This window comes from Dryas octopetala, chromosome 5, assembly GCF_963921425.1.
Source record: "Dryas octopetala chromosome 5, drDryOcto1.1, whole genome shotgun sequence".
Classification (NCBI taxonomy): Eukaryota; Viridiplantae; Streptophyta; class Magnoliopsida; order Rosales; family Rosaceae; genus Dryas; species Dryas octopetala.
This window is the reverse complement of record NC_141370.1, coordinates 16,259,875-16,282,226: the sequence shown is the minus strand read 5'-3', so window position 1 is coordinate 16,282,226 and position 22,352 is coordinate 16,259,875. Positions and strand designations below refer to the sequence as shown.

At 36.2% G+C, this 22,352-nt stretch overlaps 5 protein-coding genes across 9 annotated transcripts; 2 read left to right on the top strand and 3 right to left on the bottom strand.

The window, feature by feature from the left end:
- Positions 1–40: 40 nt before the first annotated feature.
- DAW1 (Transducin/WD40 repeat-like superfamily protein) lies at positions 41–8,195 on the top strand. Of its 4 annotated transcripts, none has more exons than XM_086244801.1 (24): positions 41–137; positions 2,330–2,460; positions 2,565–2,649; positions 2,800–2,853; positions 2,969–3,060; positions 3,154–3,257; positions 3,377–3,449; positions 3,591–3,969; positions 4,067–4,390; positions 4,491–4,694; positions 4,916–5,011; positions 5,107–5,176; positions 5,290–5,417; positions 5,629–5,875; positions 5,998–6,071; positions 6,144–6,265; positions 6,468–6,591; positions 6,680–6,738; positions 6,857–6,953; positions 7,041–7,230; positions 7,373–7,474; positions 7,557–7,678; positions 7,842–7,901; positions 8,059–8,195. In XM_086244801.1, the coding sequence occupies exons 1-24, from the start codon at positions 99–101 to the stop codon at positions 8,158–8,160; spliced, it is 3,078 nt and encodes a 1,025-aa protein (XP_086100927.1). In that variant the 5' UTR covers positions 41–98; the 3' UTR covers positions 8,161–8,195. The 4 variants fall into 4 exon arrangements, with proteins under 4 accessions (XP_086100927.1, XP_086100926.1, XP_086100925.1 ...); XM_086244800.1 differs by having other exon boundaries at positions 5,959–6,071; XM_086244799.1 differs by having other exon boundaries at positions 5,941–6,071.
- A 432-nt stretch (positions 8,196–8,627) lies between these two features.
- LOC147284935 (uncharacterized) lies at positions 8,628–10,392 on the bottom strand. Its single transcript, XM_086243707.1, has 6 exons — positions 10,323–10,392; positions 10,111–10,198; positions 9,880–9,970; positions 9,658–9,742; positions 9,275–9,431; positions 8,628–8,957 (listed from the first exon to the last, which is right to left on the bottom strand). The coding sequence occupies exons 1-6, from the start codon at positions 10,362–10,364 to the stop codon at positions 8,842–8,844; spliced, it is 579 nt and encodes a 192-aa protein (XP_086099833.1). The 5' UTR covers positions 10,365–10,392; the 3' UTR covers positions 8,628–8,841.
- A 1,199-nt stretch (positions 10,393–11,591) lies between these two features.
- On the bottom strand, positions 11,592–13,276 carry HMGB5 (high mobility group B5). Its single transcript, XM_086243708.1, has 8 exons — positions 13,118–13,276; positions 12,954–13,010; positions 12,693–12,794; positions 12,534–12,591; positions 12,367–12,411; positions 12,186–12,266; positions 11,998–12,090; positions 11,592–11,886 (listed from the first exon to the last, which is right to left on the bottom strand). Exons 2-8 carry the CDS (start codon positions 13,001–13,003, stop codon positions 11,866–11,868), a joined length of 450 nt encoding a protein of 149 aa, XP_086099834.1. The 5' UTR covers positions 13,004–13,010; positions 13,118–13,276; the 3' UTR covers positions 11,592–11,865.
- Positions 13,277–13,812: 536 nt separating this feature from the next.
- Positions 13,813–17,587, top strand: LOC147284933 (protein GET1-like). Of its 2 annotated transcripts, none has more exons than XM_086244610.1 (7): positions 13,813–13,987; positions 14,205–14,284; positions 15,101–15,171; positions 15,920–15,990; positions 16,077–16,158; positions 16,442–16,491; positions 16,883–17,586. In XM_086244610.1, exons 1-7 carry the CDS (start codon positions 13,871–13,873, stop codon positions 16,958–16,960), a joined length of 549 nt encoding a protein of 182 aa, XP_086100736.1. In that variant the 5' UTR covers positions 13,813–13,870; the 3' UTR covers positions 16,961–17,586. The 2 variants fall into 2 exon arrangements, with proteins under 2 accessions (XP_086100736.1, XP_086100737.1); XM_086244611.1 differs by having other exon boundaries at positions 13,844–14,064; positions 16,883–17,587.
- Positions 17,588–18,013: 426 nt separating this feature from the next.
- LOC147284932 (protein ACCELERATED CELL DEATH 6-like) lies at positions 18,014–20,471 on the bottom strand. The gene is made up of 3 exons (XM_086245748.1): positions 19,871–20,471; positions 19,242–19,711; positions 18,014–18,658 (listed from the first exon to the last, which is right to left on the bottom strand). The coding sequence occupies exons 1-3, from the start codon at positions 20,469–20,471 to the stop codon at positions 18,014–18,016; spliced, it is 1,716 nt and encodes a 571-aa protein (XP_086101874.1).
- Between the last annotated feature and the right edge of the window lie 1,881 nt (positions 20,472–22,352).

The window sequence follows — 22,352 nt, the reverse complement described above, 5'->3', positions numbered from 1 at the left end:
GTTTCTTCATATATCTCTTCTTCGTCGAGAGGTGGAGTTTGATCAGTCTCGGATTCTGAGTTTGAGTTGCTTCGTCGTCTGAGCATCGCAGATCGTCCATGTTTGTGAGAAAGCTTGTGGAGAAGGCTTCTAAGAAGGTTAGTCACGTTCATTTTCTCTGTTTTTCTGAATTTCTTGCATATCGATCTCTCTGTTTCTGTAAATCGCATGGTTCATTGTGAAAGAAAAGATCAATGGCTTACTTTTTTGATATTTTTCATTGATTCTTGCATTGTTCGACTTCGATCGCTTTGTTAAAGTTTTAGTCCATGATTTTGATTAGTTCTGCATCTTCTTCATCATCTGGTTTTTTTTTTTTTTTCAAAAAAAAAAAGGTGAAAAGCTAGTACTCAATTAAGTTTGTGATTTATATAATAGTTAATGTCAGGGGGTCTGCGAATAAAGTTGTTTGTTATCATATGCGATGGATCTTATGGCCGTTTGATGCACGTTGCCTTCCTAATTTTTAATCATGTGTTTTAAGTCTAATAAAAAGTAGAATTCATTGAATCGTAGCAAATTAAGTAAGAAATAGTATAATTAAGTTTCCAGTTTTTCATATCAAATCAAAGGTTCTCTAATGTGCCAGCTGATGTGTGAGTGTAATAGTTTCTGAATAAAAGGTGGGAACAAATAAAACATGACCACATCAGTTGATATCCACAATTTTGAGATTTATTTCGATGATTGTGATATTATTATAAATGGGATGAAATTTATTTCAGAATTTGTAATAGGAACACGCAATTAAGTGATTGGAGTTAGTTGATGCGTTGGCATTTGCTAGAATAAGGATAGCAAGTAATCACATATAGAATGTGACATGATGGTATAGGTGTCTGTTTGGTAGATGAGAATGTTACTAATTTTGTATTGTATTCTATATCGTAATTAGCAATGCCTTACATCATCCATTCAATATGATATAAATGGACAGTGAAGATTTAGGAAAGAATGCGTTTAATAGATGGGGCGTGGCCGGTTGGATAAAAAAACAAGGTAGAAATAGAAACCCATTATTGGCTTAAGTTATTGCTTTCATCAGAATTTGCAAGATAATACTTTTTAACTTTAATACCGTCTAATGGGTCTTGTCTCATTCAATTGGGTATTAATTTAGTTTTTCGGGTTTGCTTGTCTTGATATCATCTTCTTTTTACTCATTCATCTTACAAGGAGATGAGACCCAACAAAGCTCAGCTAGCTTTTAATTGGTTTCTAGTACTCAAAAACGTAGGTCTTAAGGCTCAACTTTCATTAGTGGCCAGAAAAAAAAAGTCTCAACTTTCATTAGCCTCCTTTTAAACTTTTATTAAAGGCATTTTAATTTTTAAAACCCCCAACCCCATGCAAATAGCTGCCACGTACAACCATTAAAGAAAGAGACCCCATCTTCTCCTCAATAGTTGAGGACATAATTCTTATAGCTTGACTCATAGCAAGAGTTTGACTATGTCCCTATTCTCTCTTAATTAAAAAAATAATAAGAAAAGAAGGAGAATACCATATATAAAAGCCAAGGGTTGAGGTTTTGGGTACCAAGTAAATTTACATTCCAATGTGTTAGGTGCATTTTATAAGCATTTACTACCATTTAAAATGTCTAGATGAAGCCAACGTATTGCCCTCTTTCATCCTTTATTGTGTCTTCTCATGAATACCAAGTAAGTCACCAACCGAAAGTATAACCTAAAAAAACAAAAGAAAAGAGAGTACCAACCTTATTGTACAATTTTCATCTTGTTTGATTGGATACCCATTTTTAAAGGAAACCCATTCTTTCTTTGCCACATATTTTATTGCCGTTATGCATCAATAAATGTATGGGGAGGGTTTGGTGGAAAATAAAATTTTCTTTTAGTGTTATTTAATGGATTTATAGTCAACTCATAGCAAGAAAAAGAAAGGAAAAGAATAATAAATTAATAATAGACTAATGAGTTTACAGTCAAGAGTCCAACAGCTTAACTGAACATGACCATGTGATGGGCGGTGGATTTCTATTTATTTATCCACAAAGAGATTTTGTGGGCCCATCATAAATCTAAACTTGAGCTTACGTGTCATGTGTTGGGCCGTGGTCTCTTTATCCGTTACGGGCCCACGATCAAATATGGTCAATTACTCTCCTCCACCGTCCACGGGCCCATTATAAAATCTAAACGAGTTGTCACCGTCCGATTTGTAGCCCTTTCCAAGGTCAACCAGAGCCATCTCTATTTTATTTTACTTTTCTGAGTTACGAAGGTAGTATAAGATTTTACATTATTTTTTGTTAATCTGTTTGTAGTCTGGAGGAAATGCTGATGGTCTCAAAGGTGGTGACATAGACCCGCGTGTAGTGTTCCACTATGGGATACCATCGGGGTCTAACACATTGGCTTATGACTCCATTCAAAAAATACTTGCAGTTTCGACCAAGTGAGTCAATTTTTTGTACCATAGCCTTATTGGTTTTTCATGTTAAGTCAGAATGTTAGTGTTCATTCAATTTCATGTTAAGCTCATTTCTTTACCATTCTCAGGGATGGCCGAATTAAACTATTTGGCAAAGACAACACTCAAGCTCTGCTTGAGTCTAACAACGCAGTACCAAGCAAGTTCTTACAGGTTTTGTGTAATATTATATGTTACTTTCTTCAATTTCCTGCCGTTTTGTTTTGGTTATCATGTAAATGTAATGCAATAAGACCCTTTTGTACGTCTTGAAATTCTTTGATAGACTGGTAGTCTAATATTAGTAGTGATATTTGTCTTCAGTTTATGGAGAACCAAGGCATACTTCTAAATGTAAATTCCAAGAACCAGATTGAGGCAAGTTATCTCTGATTTTTCTAAATTTAACTGATGTTTGATGAGTGAATGTTTGAAGTTCACTCCCTGGCTATAATTCATTTACAAAGGAATATTGTTGTACACTTGTACATAGGTCTGGGACATAGAAAAGAACCTGTTGGCTCATGTGCATACTTTTCAAGAAGATATTACCTCTTTCACGGTCATGCAGCATAGTCTCTACATGTAAGTGTGTGTCAGCTTCCTATTGGGGATTAAGTACACAAATTCTTTCATTCATTGCAAGTAAGTTTATTTATTAGACAACTATGTTGGCAGGTATGTTGGAGATTCTGCTGGTAATGTTTCAGTTTTGAAGCTTGAGCAAGAACCATGCCTTTTAGTGCAAATGAAATACACTATACCTCATTCAGCTTCTCATGGTCAGATGGATTTTCATTCAATTTTTGCTCAGATAGATAGATTTTGTCTTTTCTTTTCCTTTTCAAAGTTGGGGTACGCATTCTCTTTACTATTCTAACTCGACTAATCATCTCATCAGGGAATCCAACTGAAGTTCCCAGTGATACTGCTGTGATGCATATACTGCCTCAACCAACAGCTGAAAGTAAGAGGTAGTGTCAACAAACCTTGCTTGCATCTCCTCTCTCTCTCTCTCTCTCTCTCTCTCTCTCTCTCTCTCTCTCTCTCTCTCTCTCTCTCTCTCTCTATCTTTGTGTGTGTGTCTCTACTTAATTCTTAAGTCATCTATGCAGAGTTCTTATAATCTTTAGAGATGGTCTCATAGCGTTATGGGACATTCGAGAAAGCAAATCCATATTCACAGCAAGTGGAAATACATTGCAACCACTTTATAATGAAGCAAAAAAAGTGACTTCTGCATGCTGGGCATGCCCTTTTGGAAGTAAAGTTGTTGTTGGGTACAGCAATGGAGAAATTTTCATCTGGAGTATTCCTTCGAACCCAATTCCATCAGAGTGTACCACGCAAAGTACTCCAATCTGTAAACTCAATCTTGGATATAAGTTGGACAAAATTCCTATAGCATCATTGAAATGGGCTTATGCAGATGGGAAGGCAAGTCGAATATATGTTATGGGTGCGTCTGACATTGTCTCTTCAAACTTGTTGCAGGTAGTTGGACATTAACATCATCTCTTCAATCACATACTCTCTTTTAATCACAATCATTACTGAATGGAACTGTGAAAATTTGATTTTGATGAGGCAGGTAATCCTGTTGAATGAGTCTACAGAAGGCCGCACTATTAAATTAGGACTTCAATTGCCTGAGCCTTGTATTGACATGGAGATCATTTCAAGCTTTAGTGAGCAAAGCAAACATAAACAAGATTGTTTTCTTTTGCTTGGTAATTCAGGACATCTTTATGCCTATGATGAATGTTCAATTGAAAAGTATCTTCTACAAAGCCAATCTAAGTCTCCACCCTCGTTACCAAAGGAGGTCATGGTGAAGATGCCATTTGTTGATTCAAGCATTACTGTAGCAAAATTAATCACAGATAACACCCATTTGCTAAGTTCTTCAGATGAGGTAATATGACCGTTAAGTTTTATATGCCAAAGCTACATTGTTTATTATTAGTCTTTTTAAGATGGTGATGTGGTACTTTGATCTCTTTGATTACATATAGGATTATCTTCTGCTGGCGAAAGGCATTCCATCTCTCCTTTCTTTTGAGACAAAACCAAAAAATGGAACTCACTTAAATGCAGCCCGTTTTAGTGGATTTTCAAGAGTGAAAAATCTGTACATAACTGGACACAGTGATGGAGCCATAAATATTTGGGATTTTTCATGTCCTCTTTTAGTACCAATTTTATCGTTAAAGCAACAGGTAATTTTTTTAATCTCTAGTTACTTTGAGATTTTTTTTAATTCAACTGAACTGGCCTACTGAGGCATGTTCTTGTTTGTCTGTTGGGATGTAAGATTGGTGCTGAGTTGCACAATTCAAGGCATTGAGCCTTTCAGTTTCTTTTCTAGATTATTGGAGAATAATAGCTAATTCTTTACTATTGTGCTTATTTACTCTCCTCCCCAAAAAACAAAATGCAGAGTGAGGATGATCTCTCTTTAAGTGGTATAGCACTCACAGCATTGTTTTTCAATGGGAACTCTCGGCTTCTTGTTTCTGGAGATCAGAGTGGAATGGTGAAGTACTAACTTTGATGGATTTGGTGAACTATGATCAATTTCCTTGCATTCAGGAAAATTTGTGCTGTTTTTAATATATATATGATCTACAGGTTCGAATCTTTAGATTTAAACCTGAACCATATGCCAATGCCAATGTGAGCAGTTTCTTGTCTCTTCAAGGTAATATTAAGCACATGCAATGGCTTTATAACTAGCACCATGCTTTACATTTGTACTGCAATGAAGTACATTATAAATGGTCATTTCTAATACTTTCACATACTTCTTGGCAGGAAGTACAAAGAAAGGAAACGATCACATCATCCAAAGTGTTCGACTAATGAAGGTCAATGGTTCTGTACTTTCTGTGAACATAAACCACAGTTCAAGACATCTTGCTGTTGGGTCTAATAAAGGATATGTAAGCTTACTATCTAATATCTATTGTTTTCTTTCCTGATCTTTTTCTTTTTCCCTTAATTGATTGTCAATACCTTCTCCTCTTTCCACCCCCCCCCCCCCCTCTCTCTCTCTCTCTGATACATGGTTTATTATCAGGTTTTATAGCTTTGATACATAATTCTGATTCATTGATAATAATTCTGATTCATGTGAGCTTGTTTTCCTCACAGGTTTCAGTTATTGATATAGAAGGCCCAACTCTCTTATATGAAAAACATATTGCAAGTGAAATTTCTACTGGGATTATCTCTCTGCAGTTTCAAACCTGCAGTTTTCATGGTTTTGACAAGAATGTCTTAGCAGTTGCAACAGAGGATGCATCTGTTTTGGCTCTTGATAGTGATAATGGAAACACATTGAGCACTAATATAGTTCATCCCAAGAAACCCACCAGAGCACTTTTCATGCAGATCTTGGGTAAGTTCTACTCTCTTCAGGTTCCCCATCTATCAAACTATTCACTCTAAGGATGAAGCTATGAGATTTTAACAACATTGAAGCATCTCACAGCAAGTCAATTTCTTTTAAATGCTATACAGATGGGCAGGATACATTACTACTGCTATGTTCAGAAAAAGCTGCCTATATTTATTCTTTCACACACATCATGCAGGTAATTTTCAGTACTTTATTTTACGTAGGCACTATGAATTGTAGAATAGTTTATCTGATTCTTTCATCTTAGAGAGTTAAGAAGGTAATCTACAAGAAGAAATTCCAATCATCTTGTTGCTGGGCATCAACATTCTACACCTCCTCTGATGTTGGTCTTATACTCCTTTTTACAAGTGGAAAAATTGAGATAAGGTGTGAATTTTAGTAGTCCATTTTTCGAATTTTTCATAAGTAAATTAGATGTGTAATACATCATTGGCAATTCTATTATTCTTAGTTCTTGCATATCTTATTAGTTCTTAGTTTGTGATATGTGTGTCCCATACTTAAATTTCTGATTGTTAAGTGATATATTGCTCTATATGAGCCAAAAAACCTGTTTATGAAATGTTAGGTCTTTGCCAGAGTTATCCTTAATAGAGGAGACTTCAGTAAGGGGCTTCACGTACTCCACTTCAAAACCAAATTCACCTGCTGACAGTTCGATATGCTCTTCCTGCGAAGGAGAACTTGTTATGGTATAACAGTGTGATTTAACCTTTTCATATCACTTAAGGGACGAGTTAGAGAAATCTTCATCATTTTCTCTTATTCATCCTTGCACAGGTGAACGGGGATCAGGAAATATTTTTCTTCTCTCTTTCACTCCAAAAGAAAAGCTTTAGGTATATACCATATACATATCCTTGAAAGTTTCTTTGAAGTAAATCATTCCTATTAGAAATTTAGAATGGAAATATATTCTAGGCCATAATTTCTTATCTTTTTCTTTCCTCATACAAGGCTTTTAGACTCTTTCAACTTGACCTACCAGAAAGATCTAATAGTTTCACAAGAAGAGCTTGTCCCCAGACGCCTCATTCAAAAGGAAAAGAAAAAGGTAGGTTGGACAATGATACCAAGCAAATTCTGCCTACATTCTATTTGTTATGGAATGTAAGTTTAAAATATTTTCTTTTCTTGCTAGGGTATATTTAGCTCTGTTATTAAAGATATTGTGGGAAGTAAACCCAAGAGTGTCCCTGAGAAAGAAACTGAAGATACTAAAGAAAGTATCGAAGAACTTTTGACGATCTTTTCAACTGCTAACTTCCAATTTGATGCTGAGAATACAGATAACCAGAGGATGGATGACGACGAGTTTCAGTTAGACATAGGTATGTGCATATGACTGATATTCTAATTGATAACATGACTATTCCAAGTGAATCATCTGTCCTTTTAAGAAATTTATTCATCGTTCTAATCTGAATGACATTTTGAGCTGAGCCAATTTCACATGAAACTTTTCCCTTGAAGATGACATCGACATCAACATTCCTGAAGAAAAGCCTAAAGAGCAGAATATGTTGGCAGCTCTTAATAAGGAAAAATTGGCAAGCAAATTCATGGCCTTTAAAGGTCAGTACCACCTAGATGGCATAATTTATCAATGAGATTTGCCTGCGCAGTTTCTTGCTTGATTAAACTTAAAAATCTACAGGTAAAGTAATGAAACAGATGAAGGCCAAGAATGACAAAAACTCCACTAAAGATGAACAACGGGACGAGAAGGTTGGTGCAGTTGATGACATTAAGAAGAGATACGGATTTTCCACATCTAGTGTAAGCAAACATCATTATGCATATATCCAGCTTTTGATATGTTTAGCTTATATGCCTCAATATTATTTGTTAGACAGCAATGGATGTCTCACAGTTAATGAATGTTTTACTTATCACAGTAAGTGGCCATTCAAGTGCATCATTTGTTTGTCTTTGGTTGCAGGAATCCAATGTTGCTAAAATAGCACAAAGCAAGCTGCAGGAGAACACGAGAAAGTTGCAGGTACCCATAATTCTTTATGTAATCCCAAGATTATCACCAAGTTCAGTCTGTGAGTCTGTTTGAGAAAAACCCTGAAGATGAAATTCTGTTCTGTTCTGTCAGACTGTACTATTCTTTTATGCTTAATTTTGAACAATGTTTTTGGTGAAATGGGCAGGGGATCAACCTGAGGGCTACAGAGATGCAAGACACAGCTCAATCATTCTCATCCTTGGCAAAAGAAGTGCTGCGAACTGAACAGGATAGACGAAGCTCATAATTGCTACGAGCTTTTGTCTTGCAATCAAATCAAAATCATATTGTTCCTACTCATTTTATTTGTTTTAACTTTCTTTAATTCTTTTGCATATATTGTAAAAAAAAAGAGAGAATCTTTTGCATATTTCATGGAAAAAAACTGCAATGCCTTGCACAGTTTTTGTTTTGTTTTTTTGGTTGAGAGTGTTTTAGTTTTGGGAAGATACCTAAAGAATTCTTTAATTGTGAAACTAATGTTACATGAATGGAATTGTTCTGAGTCTCAATCTCTCAATTTTTTGTCCTCTCATTTTTCCTTTGGGAATTAAGCTTACAGCAAGATGCCTCGATGAGCATACCTAAAGATCCGAGAAAAAGCAGTAAAAAGATAACAATAACTTCGTTTGTTCATGACTGTCATCAATTGCTTGGCAGCATGCTCATTTAAGTGTTAGGCATATATCAGTATGTAAATGACTCAAATCCAGGTTCCCAGCAACATAAAATAAGAAAATCATGCTGAAACTCAGAAAAGAGAATTACACACTCTTTTGGTATATATATTTTGATAATGCCTATTCCAAGCCTATTGAGTACATTTAAGCTCCTTCAAGTCTTAACAGTAACGATGACCATAAAACATTGTTAAGAACTTTCACCAGAGGTGGAAACAAGGACCTAGTGAATAGGGATTGTCCAACATCTATTTTTTGCTTAATAAGTCTACCAAGTGAGAGTATATCTGTTCTTTAACAGCATCCCTGTTACTTGGGCTCAGTGTAAAAATGGTTGCACCTGGATGATTCTTTAACCTTGCAACTGCAGAAGTTCAGACACCCAAGTCATATACACATTCAGCACAGAAACCAGGATGGGACATTTTTCAGTCACAACTCCAACTCTTATACAATAAGCACTAAATAACAAAAACTTCCCCCAAAAAAAAAAAAGATTCCCCCCCTGAATTTACTATGAATCACATATCTATGAATTGTGATTATAAAACTGTTGAGAAAAATGATCAAAATTAGAGCAAATGTATATTTTTAATAATGCACAAGGATTTGCATGCCTGTAGAAGGCAAGTAATCAAAAGATTATAATGGGCAAGAATGGAATGTGTGAGGAAAATGTACCTCCAGGTATATCATGGCCAAATTTTGGGATTGGGACGGAGGCCAAAATCGGGACATTGGATTCCAAAACTTTTAGAACAGCAGGGAAGAAAGATGAACTGAACAACTCCATCTTGCCAACTTCATCAATGATGAATAGATCAGCATCTTCTCTTACCTGATAAGAAATTGCATTCCTTCAGCCTTAAAAGAATCACTTTTAAAATCGAAAAAGTATCTATATATCAACTAGTCTCTAGATTGACATGATGCTCGAAAATAAAATGTGGGTCTAACCCAGAAAGTACATCACAAATTCCATAAACGAGAAGTCCAAAAATTTAACTATATTGTGCAGAAGGGTGGTAGGTCTTGAACAATAAGCAGTGGAAAAACCATCCCACCTGTAATTCAGGCAGTGCCAGTGACTCAAATGATGCAACATCTACTTTGTACTTCCCCACAGTGGGCCATCTGAGAGATACTGGGCTGACATAGACAAAAGATGCTCTAGGCTTTAGCTTAATTTGGCTTAACAATGGAGTATGGAGATTGATGAACCGACTAAGAATGCAACAAAGATTAAAGATTGCATTAAATGAAATGAGGAAAGGAGACAAGGAGACCTGGAAATGGTTGAGGAGGCTAAGGGAGCTGTGCGGCCGTCTAATGTGACCACTTGGAAGCCAGTTCTCTCACTTCCTTGCCTAACCTCACCTACAAAGACAAAGCAATCACATAACGAATTATATCCTATCTATCTGGACCTGGATCCTCTACCAGGTCCAGATAGAGAGAGAGAGAGAGAGAGAGAGAGAGAGAGAGAGAGAGAGAGAGAGAGAGAGAGAGAGCATTACTAGTGTAGAAACCCTGAATCTTGAGGTTAGGGTTTGAGGCCTTTAGGCTCTCAAAGACTCTCATTATCAGAGTGCTTTTACCCACAGCCTGCAAGCACAAGCAGCATCAAGCAAAAAGTTGAGAAAGCATTGAATAAAAAAGAATGAGCTCTGAAAAAAGACTGGCAATTAATAAAAGAAATGAGTGAGAAAGAGATTGATCGAAAACTTACAGGAGGTCCCGTCACCAGCAAGCATTTCCCGGGACCAGCCATCTCTCTCGCTCTCTCGTTTCTGCCCACCTCTTTCACCCAACACGCCAAACTCTAAACGACCCTATGTATGTAGTCGAAGAGGTATCAAAGATACGACAAGTCGTTTTCAAAGATAGCCTACGCGGTTCATTTCTTCTCTGCTTGGGCTCAACATGTTGTTTGCACTTTATATTGGAAGTTTGGAACACGTTAAATTGCTAATTATTGGAACACGTTATATTGCTAATTATTATGTACCAACGATCAGGATTGAAGCACTCATTCTATATTCTGATCTAAAGGTCCAAGATTTATTTATTTATTTTTTATCCTTTTACATGATCTTACATGAACAGAGACAAAACTTATAATCTAAATTTTTGTTAGTTGCACAAAAACCCTGCAACCAAATTTCAAATATCATTCACTCTTGAACATGTACAATTAGCCAAGGGAACCATTTTTCCTTTGGTATATTATTCATCTTGTATCAACTCACTAACTACATATGAAACTAGCCCAACATTTACCAACTGAACCAAATCACATATTACACGAAATCCTCAGTACAAGTAATTTCAAGGCTCACATCCAAGACCTCAAAAATTCTAAGTTCAACGAGTACTCTTCCCAAGTTGGAAACAATCACAAATTGCAATTGCCTATTGATTGCCATGTGTATTAGAAAATGCAACACCCATAACAGTTTTCACACTAAGGCATGCAATGCCAAGTAATTCGAAGATATAAACTGAGAGCTTCCAATCCCCAACTGCAGTAGCCCCGGAACAAAACTAGCATACTCCCACACAAAGTACATAACAAGTGGGATAGAGCGTACGTTTGATCTCATTCATTCACTTGTATCTCATTGCCATCAAACAGATAAACAGTTGACGCTCCTGGAATCCCAAAATTCTGACACAATTCTCATGCAACAAGATTACACAGACCCAATTGTGAAGTCAGACACAACCCCCGTGGTGAAATCAAACCACACCCATCACAAAAAACAAAAGATGGAACAAAGGACAAAGGAAAATACAACTCTGAAAATTCAAATGCAGACAAAAAAAACCATTCCTACTCCCCAATCATCGGAAAAAGTCAGACTAGCTTTTCACACCAATCAATAACACTCACTATTATAGTGATATATACTAATTTATACCGAAAAAAACAAGGGCTCAAGACTCAAGTGCTCAACCCAACATCAAACACACATATTTAAGCAAAACAATTAAGCAATGAAAGCAAACCGAAATTCATTGAACATAAAACGGATCATTTAAGTACAGAACGATATGGGAATCACAGGTACTAGATGAGACCCTGAAACTTAATCCCCTTGGGTTTTTTTTTGTTTTCCTAATCTAATCCTAAACAAAGGTAGCTATTTATCCATCCATCATTCAGAGACTAAGAGCTTAAAATCACAAAATGCAGGTCTGTGTCAATTCATTGTCCTTCTAAGCAACCCTACACAAATTGCTTCAACTCCTCCACTTCCACTTCCCTTTCTCTACTCATCATCATCTTCATCCTGTTCAAAAACCACAAACAACCAAACAAACAATCAATCAATTTACTCACATAATTGCAATGAAATACATAAACAACCCCTAAATAATTTGAAGTAGAAATTAGGGCCTACCTCGCCGCTCTCGTCGTCATCTTCATCCTCATCATTCACTTCGGACTTGGACTTGTCAGACTCTTCTTCCTCTGCTCCATTACCTCCCTCAGCCTAATTATTTCACACAAACGAACCATTCTCAGAAAAATTCCTCAAAATAATTAAAAACAGAAACTGAAAATTGAAACAAGAGGGCTGAGACTCACTATTCTCTTGTTGTAAGCCTGCATGGTCTTGTTGTACTCAGTCTTCCTCTTCTCAGCCTTGGCTACAAAAGGAGCTTTCTCCTGCATAATTTATGCACAAAATAATTATCAATATTCTAATACAGAATATATTCCAGAAATTAACAAATCAATTAAAAAGTAATTAGGTCTAAACACTCACAGCTTCGGTCAACGATTTCCATTTATCACCACCAGCTTTACCGACCTGTTCAAATTCATGAAAAAAATAAAAAATAATATGCATATTTTCGCGATCATAAATGTAATAGAAAAATCGTTCTGAAGAGAAATTAGGCACGTAGATCTGAGAGGATGAAATTAACTTACAGCAGCAACAGATTTGTTGTTTGGATGCTCCTTCTTGTACTTTTCTCTGAACTCCTCCCTTCATAAACAAGAACAAAACGAAAATTAGATAAGAGAAGAACGAACAAAGAGACGGATGTGAAACTTTGGGAGAGGAGATTGAAAGAGCGTTGACCATACATGAAAACGAAGAAGGCACTTGCAGGCCTCTTTGGCTTGTTTGGATCCTTCCCGGCCTTCTTCGCTGGCTTCTTGCTCGCTCCAGCACTTTTGGTCTTTAGCCTAACAAATTCAACAAACAACGAAAATTCAAAACACAAACAGAAGCAGAAAAAACACAAAGCACGAACACGTATTGAAGATCTCCGATCAAATCGCTACAATCGGAGCATATTCTCCACAAATCGCAAACGAAAATCGTAATGAGGAGCAGAAACTCACTTGGTATCGTTCCTCTTGGGCGCAGCAGCTCTGGATTTAGCACCTTTCATGGCGAACCTGCAGAGAAAACGTCGAGAATCGGTGAGAATCGGCGAGAATCGGTCAGAAACGGTTGAGAAACGAAGCAACTCGGTCTGAGTCGGCGGAGTCGGCAGCGAGCATACCTTAGGGTTTTCGAAGAAGATAAGGCGAAGACGCAGAGAGAGAGAGAATAGAGTATTCGATATTATGCGTTTGCTTTGTTTGGTGCGGTGCGTTTGTGTGTGCGTGAAATTTTAAGCCAAAGGTGTGTGAGGGGATAAGAAGAGGGGGGTGTTGGGGGGTCGTGGGCAAAAATGATAAAAAGCGAAAATTAAATTTCGCTTCACGAAACAATTGAAGTCCGGGTTTGGGCGGGATTTCAAAAATCTTTTCGCCACGTCAGTGATCCGTGTGCTCTCCCTCCATTCGCTGTTTTCGGGTTTGCCTTTGGCTCGTTTGTGTTTCCTTGTGTGTTTCTTCAACTTTCTTCATAAGCTTGGTGCAGACGTGGACGCTCGGGCGCATGTGGTTTGCGTGGCACGTGTGGGATTTATTGACGAAATGACAAATTTGGGGTTTGATTTTATGGCGCTTCAGGAATGGTAGTTGATATTGCTGATCAAAGCAGCAGGATATTATTGATTCGGGGGTAATTCTGTAAAATTATTCGCATGATATTTTAACCTTCAGATTTGGGCTAAATTTGGAATTGGGCCTTTGAATCGGACCATAGTTAAACAAATATTGGCCCAATAAGAAAGTTTTGATTTTGGGCCTTGCAACTGATCCAGTTGCAGAGAAGCAACTGAAAGTAACCCAGAGCCGAAGGCATTCTCAGAATCTGAGACGAAGAAGAAGAAGCAGTTGGTACGGAACTACGGATCGAGCAAGGAGATATGGGAGAGGTGGTAGAAACCCCAGCGGAGCATCGAAGCTCGTTAGCAGCTCCACTCGTCTTCATGATCGTCGTCGCTTTCCAGTTCGTATCAAGGTGGCTTGAACAGTTAAAGAAGGTACCGCCACTCAACGTCTCTGGCTATCTGTTATAATTGCTTCAACGATTTCTGATATGAATTTAAGCAAGTTTAGGGTAAGTTTGGTGTGAACTCGTTCTCTTGGTCGTGTATTTGATGCTTTTATTGCATTCATAGTTTGTGTTTTTGGATTTGTAGAACTTAATTTTGTGGTGTGCAGAGAAAATTTTCATTTGGGTGATTTTGTTAATCTCAGAGAGGAGCAAAGAGTGCCACGGCAACGCAGCTGCGTGGAGAAATAAAAGAGCTTTTGAAAGAGGCAAGCTCATTGTCACAGTGAGTGCTTCTTGTTTATTAAACTAGGTGTTGGTGTTCAAATTAATTTTCTTCTTAGGAAAATGGCATTTTAATGTTGTTTTTCTTTGATTGCTCATTATTCTTCTTATGCTTGCACGTTCAAAGTTTTATCCATTAATTGTCGATAGCATAATCAATTACATTGAAACTTAAGCATATGATGTCCATTGAATTTTTGTAGGGATGGCAATAGCTCTTTTGTTATTTTTCTCCATTAACTTTTCTTTATGATTGCTATCCTGGTCATATATTGCTTCCCAATTGACGCTATTCTTATCATTGAAAGATTAAACAGCATTATGTTGAAGCCATAAAAAAATGTTGTCTAATTTCCTTTTTTCCTCAAAACTTATAGTTCACAAAATTGCTTGGTAAGAGCTCGTTTGATGAAGTTTTTAATTTTTTTCGTTTTTTTTCTTCATAAGAATAAAAGAGTGGTGGGAAAGAGAAGACATAAAGGAGACACTGAATAGAGATAGAGAAATTAGAAAGAGAGCAGGGGAATGCATAAAAGTAAAACTGAAGACTATTTAAAATTACTTTAGTTCCTAGTTTTCATTTTATAAACCATTCTATATATTTCGATCACCATTCTATATATTTCAATCACCTTTATCGGATCTCCTATCGCTGTTCTCTCTTCCTTTCTTTTCTATCTTTAATTAAAATAACTTCAAAAATAAAATGTTAACAGTAGGGTCTAAAGGATCTGTGAAATTACTTGGTAATTTTATTAATATACATTTCAAGGGCATATTTTTTGCAGTGACATGATTTTCTTATTTGTTGAATCAGGCCATCAACATTTGCACAAGCTGCAAAACTTAGGAGGTTGGCAGCTGCTAAGGAGAAAGAACTTGCTAATTGTACTATTTGCAACTGCGGCCATTCAATTATGTTTGTATTTGGTTGTGTATATATATATATATGTTTATATAATATATTATTTGTGTACATGCATTCATAAACACATATGTATTTATAGATCATTGCATATAGGGATTATTTTGCAACATTCCGGGTTTCAAATTGTGTTTGCATGGCAGCAGTCACATGTGTGCAAAAGAGGATGGTGTTGTTAAACAAAAGGTTTCATGATTAATAGAGTTTAGATACTTGTTCATTGTCTTTAATTAATTTGTAGGCGCCTGTATATATTCATTTTAATCACCTCCAATAAATCTCAGCCAGAGAGACAAGTGGTTGATTATCTTGATGAGCCAACTTGCTTCTCTTTTAATTTTTAGCCTATACTCTCATTTCCTATATTCTTATTATAAATTTAGTCCTGCATTGATTATCTTGATGAGCCAAGTTGCTTTTCTTTAAATTTTTAGCCTATATTCTCATTTTCCAATATCCTTATAATTATAAATTTAGTCCTGCATGCTTCCCATCATGAATGTATGATGTAGAAAAGCATAAAGTGAGCTCAGAGAGGTCATTGAACTTGATATATCTAGTTGTTGTGGCATTTTTTTTTTCTGTATAGTTATTATGAGTTGATTAAATTATATTTTTAAAGGGTATTTAAGGTAAGCCTTACTTTATAATAGTTAAGATATGGTGCCACATTATGGATGGAAGATTGTAACGCTTTTATTGGTCTTCCAGATCAAGAATTACATGGCAAGGAGATAAAACATTCATATGATTTGTATCTGAAAGTTTTGTTCATCTCAAAGGTAATTCTGGGTATATCAAGATTTTGAGAAGTTCACTTTTTTCCTGAATTATGGCTCTTAATAGATACACTTGGTTGTCCAATTAGGTCTTAATGTATCTTGTGCTGATTTGCTGGTTTTGGAGGGTTCCTGTTGCCTCCATATCGCAACAACTTGTGCAACCCTTTGGTAATTCATTCTTCTTGCATAATTCCTTATTGAGTCCTCTCCTTCCCTCTTCCATTGCAAGAACTTTCTCTTTTCCTCTTCAACTTTGTCACTTGATTTGAGTTCTGCGTACTACCATGCATATTCCTTTTGTCATAGTGTGGTTGAGAGAGAGAGAGAGAGAGTAGTTATGATACGAATTGTAGGGGAAAGAAAAGACTTAGGTAGCAAGCAGAGAATCATTCAGACAGTAAAATAACTAAATTGATTGCAATTGTGATTACTATATTTTGATGCTTTGCAGGTAAGGTGATATCATGGAGGGCTGGAGGAGTATTAAACGAAAATGTTATGGTAAATAAAATTGGAATGCATTTTTTGTCTGTTATAATATATTCTCCTCAATATAAATCTTATGTCAAGAAGGGGGCCTTTTAGGTGCTCCCTTAAGAAAAAATGCTGAAGTAAGTATGCCTTCTTGTATTGTTGTAAGCAACCAAATATTCTAAATAATGTCAGTCTCCTGTCACTTGTGTTACAACTTACAATATCTTCATTAATTTCTGGTAAACTTGAAAGTCTCATCAGTATTAGGTCCTATTACTTTTGTATGTACAATGATGATGTTTACATAGTACTTATCTAAGGTCAGAAAGAAAAGAGATGCTCTTTCGATAAGTATGCGATATATAACATCATACGGTTTTCGAATATGCTCCTGACTCTTTGCCTTGTGTGTTTGCAGGTAGGAATTATTCCTTGGTTGATATTGTCTACCAGGGTTAGCAAATTTATTTGTCGGCTCTTCAAGTTCTATAGTTAAAATGATCTGTGTACTTTCAAGTTGTCATAATGATGAAAATGGGATTTTGTTTTGATTAGTAATCCACATTTTTATAAAGAGTACTGCTAGGGGATCGAAACAAGATACTCTAATTAACATAAATCAAATAATTACATACCAATCAAATTTCAGTCCTAGGAGAATACATACAAGTTAGTGATGACATTTTACCACATTACAACAATAATTAATCATGTTATGTTAATATTTAAATTCCAGTGCTACCTGCAAACTTTGAATACATGCAATCTGATGTCAAAAATAATATTTCCTGGATGGAACTCTTGTAGCAGATATTCAATTATATGATGCAATGTTGATATGTAGAAGAGCCAGAGCAATACAATAGTGTCAACTGTGCTCCCTTGAGCAAAAGTGCTCAACTGTGCCTTTTTGTATTGTTGTGAGCAACTAACTAAACTAAATAATGTCAAGTCTCCTGTCACTTGTGTTACGACTTGCAACTTGCAACGTCTGGTAAAACTTGAAAGTCTCATCACTCGAGAAGAACTTGCATGTTCCGGGGATACCAACAGTTGGTATCCACATCCTCAGCTCTCTCTCTCTCTCTCTCTCTCTCTCTCTGGTGATACCACACAGATGGTATCCCCGGGATAGCCAAGTTTTTTTCCTCAAGACTCTCATCGGTACTAGTTACTATTACTTTTTGCATTGTATGTACAAATGCTGATGTTTACAAATTACTTATCTAATGTCAGAAAGAAAAGAGATGTTCTTTTGATCAGTACATGCATTGCTAGGTCGAAATGATAACTCCAGGAATAGCATGGACGCTGGGCTTGTAGTTAAAGCATAGATATTCAATTATAAGGATCGGAGCAATGCAAGATAACATATCAAATAACCGCAAGATCGAAGTGGGACTACTTACTCTTACAAATGAGTCTTTACCTAAAAGATATGAAATAACATATAAAAGTTGAATGTACTGATAACAAATTGCTCCATTAAGATGAAAGAATAATAAAATACTACATTGTCTCAAACTCTTCTCACAATAGCTTATCCCCATTATGTGGCACCTGAGGTGCACTTAGCAACACGTACATTCACCGATTCACGCATTCTGTCAAATGCTCTATAAATCTGCTGCCCAGGGAAATAAATTAACAAGCCAAGTCCCTGTAGTATTATTTCTTTTAAAAAAACCACGGCCTGATTTAAGCCAAAGAAGAAAAAGCAGCTAAGAACACAAGTCGTTATGGCAAGTCCTGATGAATTACCCAATACTGCATATGTGCCGGTAATGAATGCAACCATCATTGCTATTAAAGCAAACATAGTCAAAGATAATATTACTTCATGTGCATTCAAGTTCTCCTGCAGACCTAATTTCGTGTTCTTCCTGCAATAAATGTGCATCAAGACAGAGCCACTGGACAAAGTCATGGCTATTGTATTTGTTATGACAAATGTTTTGAAAGCTGCATTTTTTGTTAGAATTGCAAAACCTTGGACCGATTCTTCATCATGGTAACCACCAGGCATTGTAAGACCTGCTGCAAAGCTTACTGTTGCTATGAGTGTAGCCACCACAAAATGATTATCATCTTTTTCCTCGGTTTCAGAACTTTTCTTGTCATCAACATAGTTTCTTGGTTTACGAATTCGACAATGTGTTCTAGCACTAGTCAGCAATAAGTCTTTAAATTTTCCCTGCAACACGGAGAAGTAATATATATTATCAATTGGGAAACAAAATTAAGGATACAAATCCAGAGTATGTATTATGGCGCAATTTTTCTTTTTTGTTTGTAGTCAATCACCTCCAACACTTGTCGCTATTAATTTATTTAAGAGATCCTTTAATGGAAATTTTCTCTATATACATATACAGGCCGATTCAGATGCAAACGTTTTATATATACACACACGATATAGACTTATAACATTAGTTGTCAATATATATATATATATATATATAATATCAGAGAAAGATGAGAGCCTAACACCCAACCAAGTGGATATTGGGCTGATTCATTTTGGACTTTTAGACTAATTCAAGTTTGGAGTTTGGATCTACCATAATTTATTTTTTAAATGCATAGCATAGCTAATATTATAAAAAAAAATAACAAGGTAAATATATTTAAAGAACATAATTCTTATTGACTTCATAGTTTAATGAACTTACAATCAATGATTAAAAATCAAAATTGAAATAACACTATTAAAAATTTGTAAAAGCACTATGTCGATCTAGGATGTCCAAAGCGGTCATGTTTTCCCTGTTGAATGCCATTTTATCAATTCTATCGTCTCTTATGAAATCATTGTGCAGATGATGAGATTCAGAAGCAGCAATTTGATGGAGGGGTGTGTTACCATCAGCATCTTTGGCATTTAAAAGGACGGTGCTAAGCCATTGATCATTTTGAACAAACTTCATTAAATCTCGATGAAAGGAGTGCTCGGTAGTATAGTGAAGAATATTCTGACCTCTGTGGTCAACCAGTTCGCAACAATCAGGGCATTGAGAAATAAGCTCTTTCATGACCCTTAAATTGCCTTTTAAGGCTGCAAAGTGAAGAGATGTCCTCTTTTCTTCATTGGTACGGGCGTAGGCAGCAGATCTATCATATTCTAGCAGTTTTTTCACAATTGAAGTCCCATAGAATTCAGCAGCTATGTGAAGCGGAGTACGTCCTGTTTCGTCTCTTGCTTTTGTTAGAGACCTTTTTATCATCTTTGATAATTTTTCCATCATTTCTAAAGGGTGAAATAGGCAAAATTTATACACAATAAAGAATTAGATAATTAAATAGAAGTTATAGAACAAAAAATTTAATTAACTAATTAATATAATTAATTAGCTAAATACAGGAAATTAAAAGAAAATCACAAGTCCATATATATGCATATATATACCTTCATCTTTGGAGTACACAGCAGCATGTAAAGCCGTTAACCCATTTGGGCCTTGGTAAGCTGGAGATGTGCAAGTGTCAAGTATTTTAAAAGCCGAATCACGATATTGCCTCTCGACAGCCATGTAAAGTGGAGTCTCGCCATAATCATCAGCAGAGTATAAAAACTCAGGGTCTTCTCTAGTCAATATCTCCACCACTTTAAGGCGATTAAAGCGCACCGCCTCGTGCAAGGCTGTGCTCTTTTCCTTGTTGGTTGTCCTGATGAGCATTTTCTGCCAACTGGCTTCTGCTAATAAGACCCCTTCCTCAAGATCTCCATGACGAGCTTTTGCACTATTAATAAGAGCTTCGACCTTATCATCACGCACATGTCTTGCTGCAATGTGCAATGGTGTGTCACCACTCTCGTTCTGCTGCAATAGTAGTGCTGGACACAGTTCAAGGATCTCCTCGAGGATATTGGTTGTCGGCGCGCATGCTATGTAAATATGGACTACTGTGTTGTTGGTTACAGTCAATATTTGGTGGAGATCGTCTTTGTGTCTCCTAAGGGCATCAATTTCACCTTTTTCTGCGGCTCTGAATACCTCAATATTCATGCCACTTAAACCATCTGGGTTGTGTGACTCTGTTGCAACTTCCAGCAGCTGCTTTGTCTGATCTGCTAGTCCGGTCTGGTGACGGACATTAGCCGATATTTCTTCAGTAATCTTGATCTCAGCAGACGAATTGGAGGCAGCCATTTTGATTTCTTCAGTTTGATCTCCACAGGGGGAAGAGTAGTGAAGAAAGAGAGTGAAGAAAGAGTATAGTTATATAGAGATTAGAGAGCATCTCCATGTACCATCATGTTCGTTGGTAGACCACCTCATGATCACCACGTGGCATGATCTCCTGCGCTTCTTCTAGCTAGTTGGTTAATTCTCAAAGTAATTGGTTGTATATATATATCCATATGTAACAGATACTTCGATCTGTACGTACATTCACTTCTTAATCAATGAGAAATAGTTTCAGTTTATTCCACATATACGGTAATTGTTCAAATTTCACATTCACTACGTATAATTTGTCGAATTATTGGTGGATGTGGGTGTGGAATTAAAAATCTGTCAATAGAACTTAATAAGAAGCAAGCAGAATCCACAGAAATAAAAAGCGACGTACTTTACTAATTATAAGAATCAATTAAGTAAAATGACTGGTAATTAAGACCTCGATCTCCATACACGGTGAAATTAATTATATAAGTGCGGGAAACAACCATGAGTGTTAGGTACGTGAGCAATACCAAAATTAATTGATTAATTTTCACCAGCTTTGTCGCTTCTGCTAATCAATACCATGCAAATTTGATATTTCAATTTGTCATAAACTGGTTTATAAAGCATATATGAGTTAGGATATATAATTACTGATTCATCAAAAAAAAAAAAAAAAAAACAAAAGAGGGACAAAGATGAAATATTAATTAGGGAGGAGAAAAAGACTAATTAAGTAGCAAGCTGCAGATTACAATTGAGACAGTAAAATAACTAAAAATTGATTACAGTACGTTGATCTGACCAGTGACTGACTATTATATCTTTTTGCTTAACATTTGCGAGCAGATTATTTTTAGTCATGCATGTACGTGATTAGAAAGAGAGCTAGTAAGGGCATATATATATATATATGCTTGGCAGTTATATGATTTTCTTATGTGTTGATTGCAGGCCATCAACATTTGCACAAGCTGCAAGACTTAGGAGGTTGGCAGCAGCTAAGGAGAATTAAAGAACTTGCAAATTCTACTATTTGCTACCACAGCCATTCAATTATGTTTGTATTTCGGTTATATATAATATACACATGTGTGTGCAAGCATTCATAAAACATATGTGTACGTACGTATTTATATATTATTGCATAAAGTAATTATTTGCAACATTCGGGGTTCAAATTAAGTTGTGTTTGCATGGCAGCAGACACATGTTCTTAAGAGTTAAGAGGATATATGATGGCTGTTAAATAAAGGGTTTAACGATTAATAGATTTTAGATACTTGTTCATTGTCTTTAGTTTGTAGCTAGCTATATATTCATTTTAATCACTCCAATATATCTCATTCAGAGAGACAAGTGGTTGATTATCTTGATGAGCCAACTTGCTTTTCTTTTAATTTTTTAGCCTATACTCTCATTTTCCTTTATTCTTAATATATAAATTTAGTCCTGCATATATGCTGCCCATCATGCATGTGAATCTAGCTATGATGTAGAAAAGCATAAAGTGAGCTCAGAGAGATCATTGCAGTACTTGATATATATAGTTCTTGAGACTTTTGTTGATGCAAATTCTCGTAAGGTAGATGCAACAACTTAGATAAGCTGATCTGGCTGATCAGGTGCTTTGCTGGATGATGAAGTGGATGCTGGTTGAGATCTTCCTGCAAGAGAAACAAGGTCAAGGGAGATGGACCGGTGTGGTACCAGCCAAAC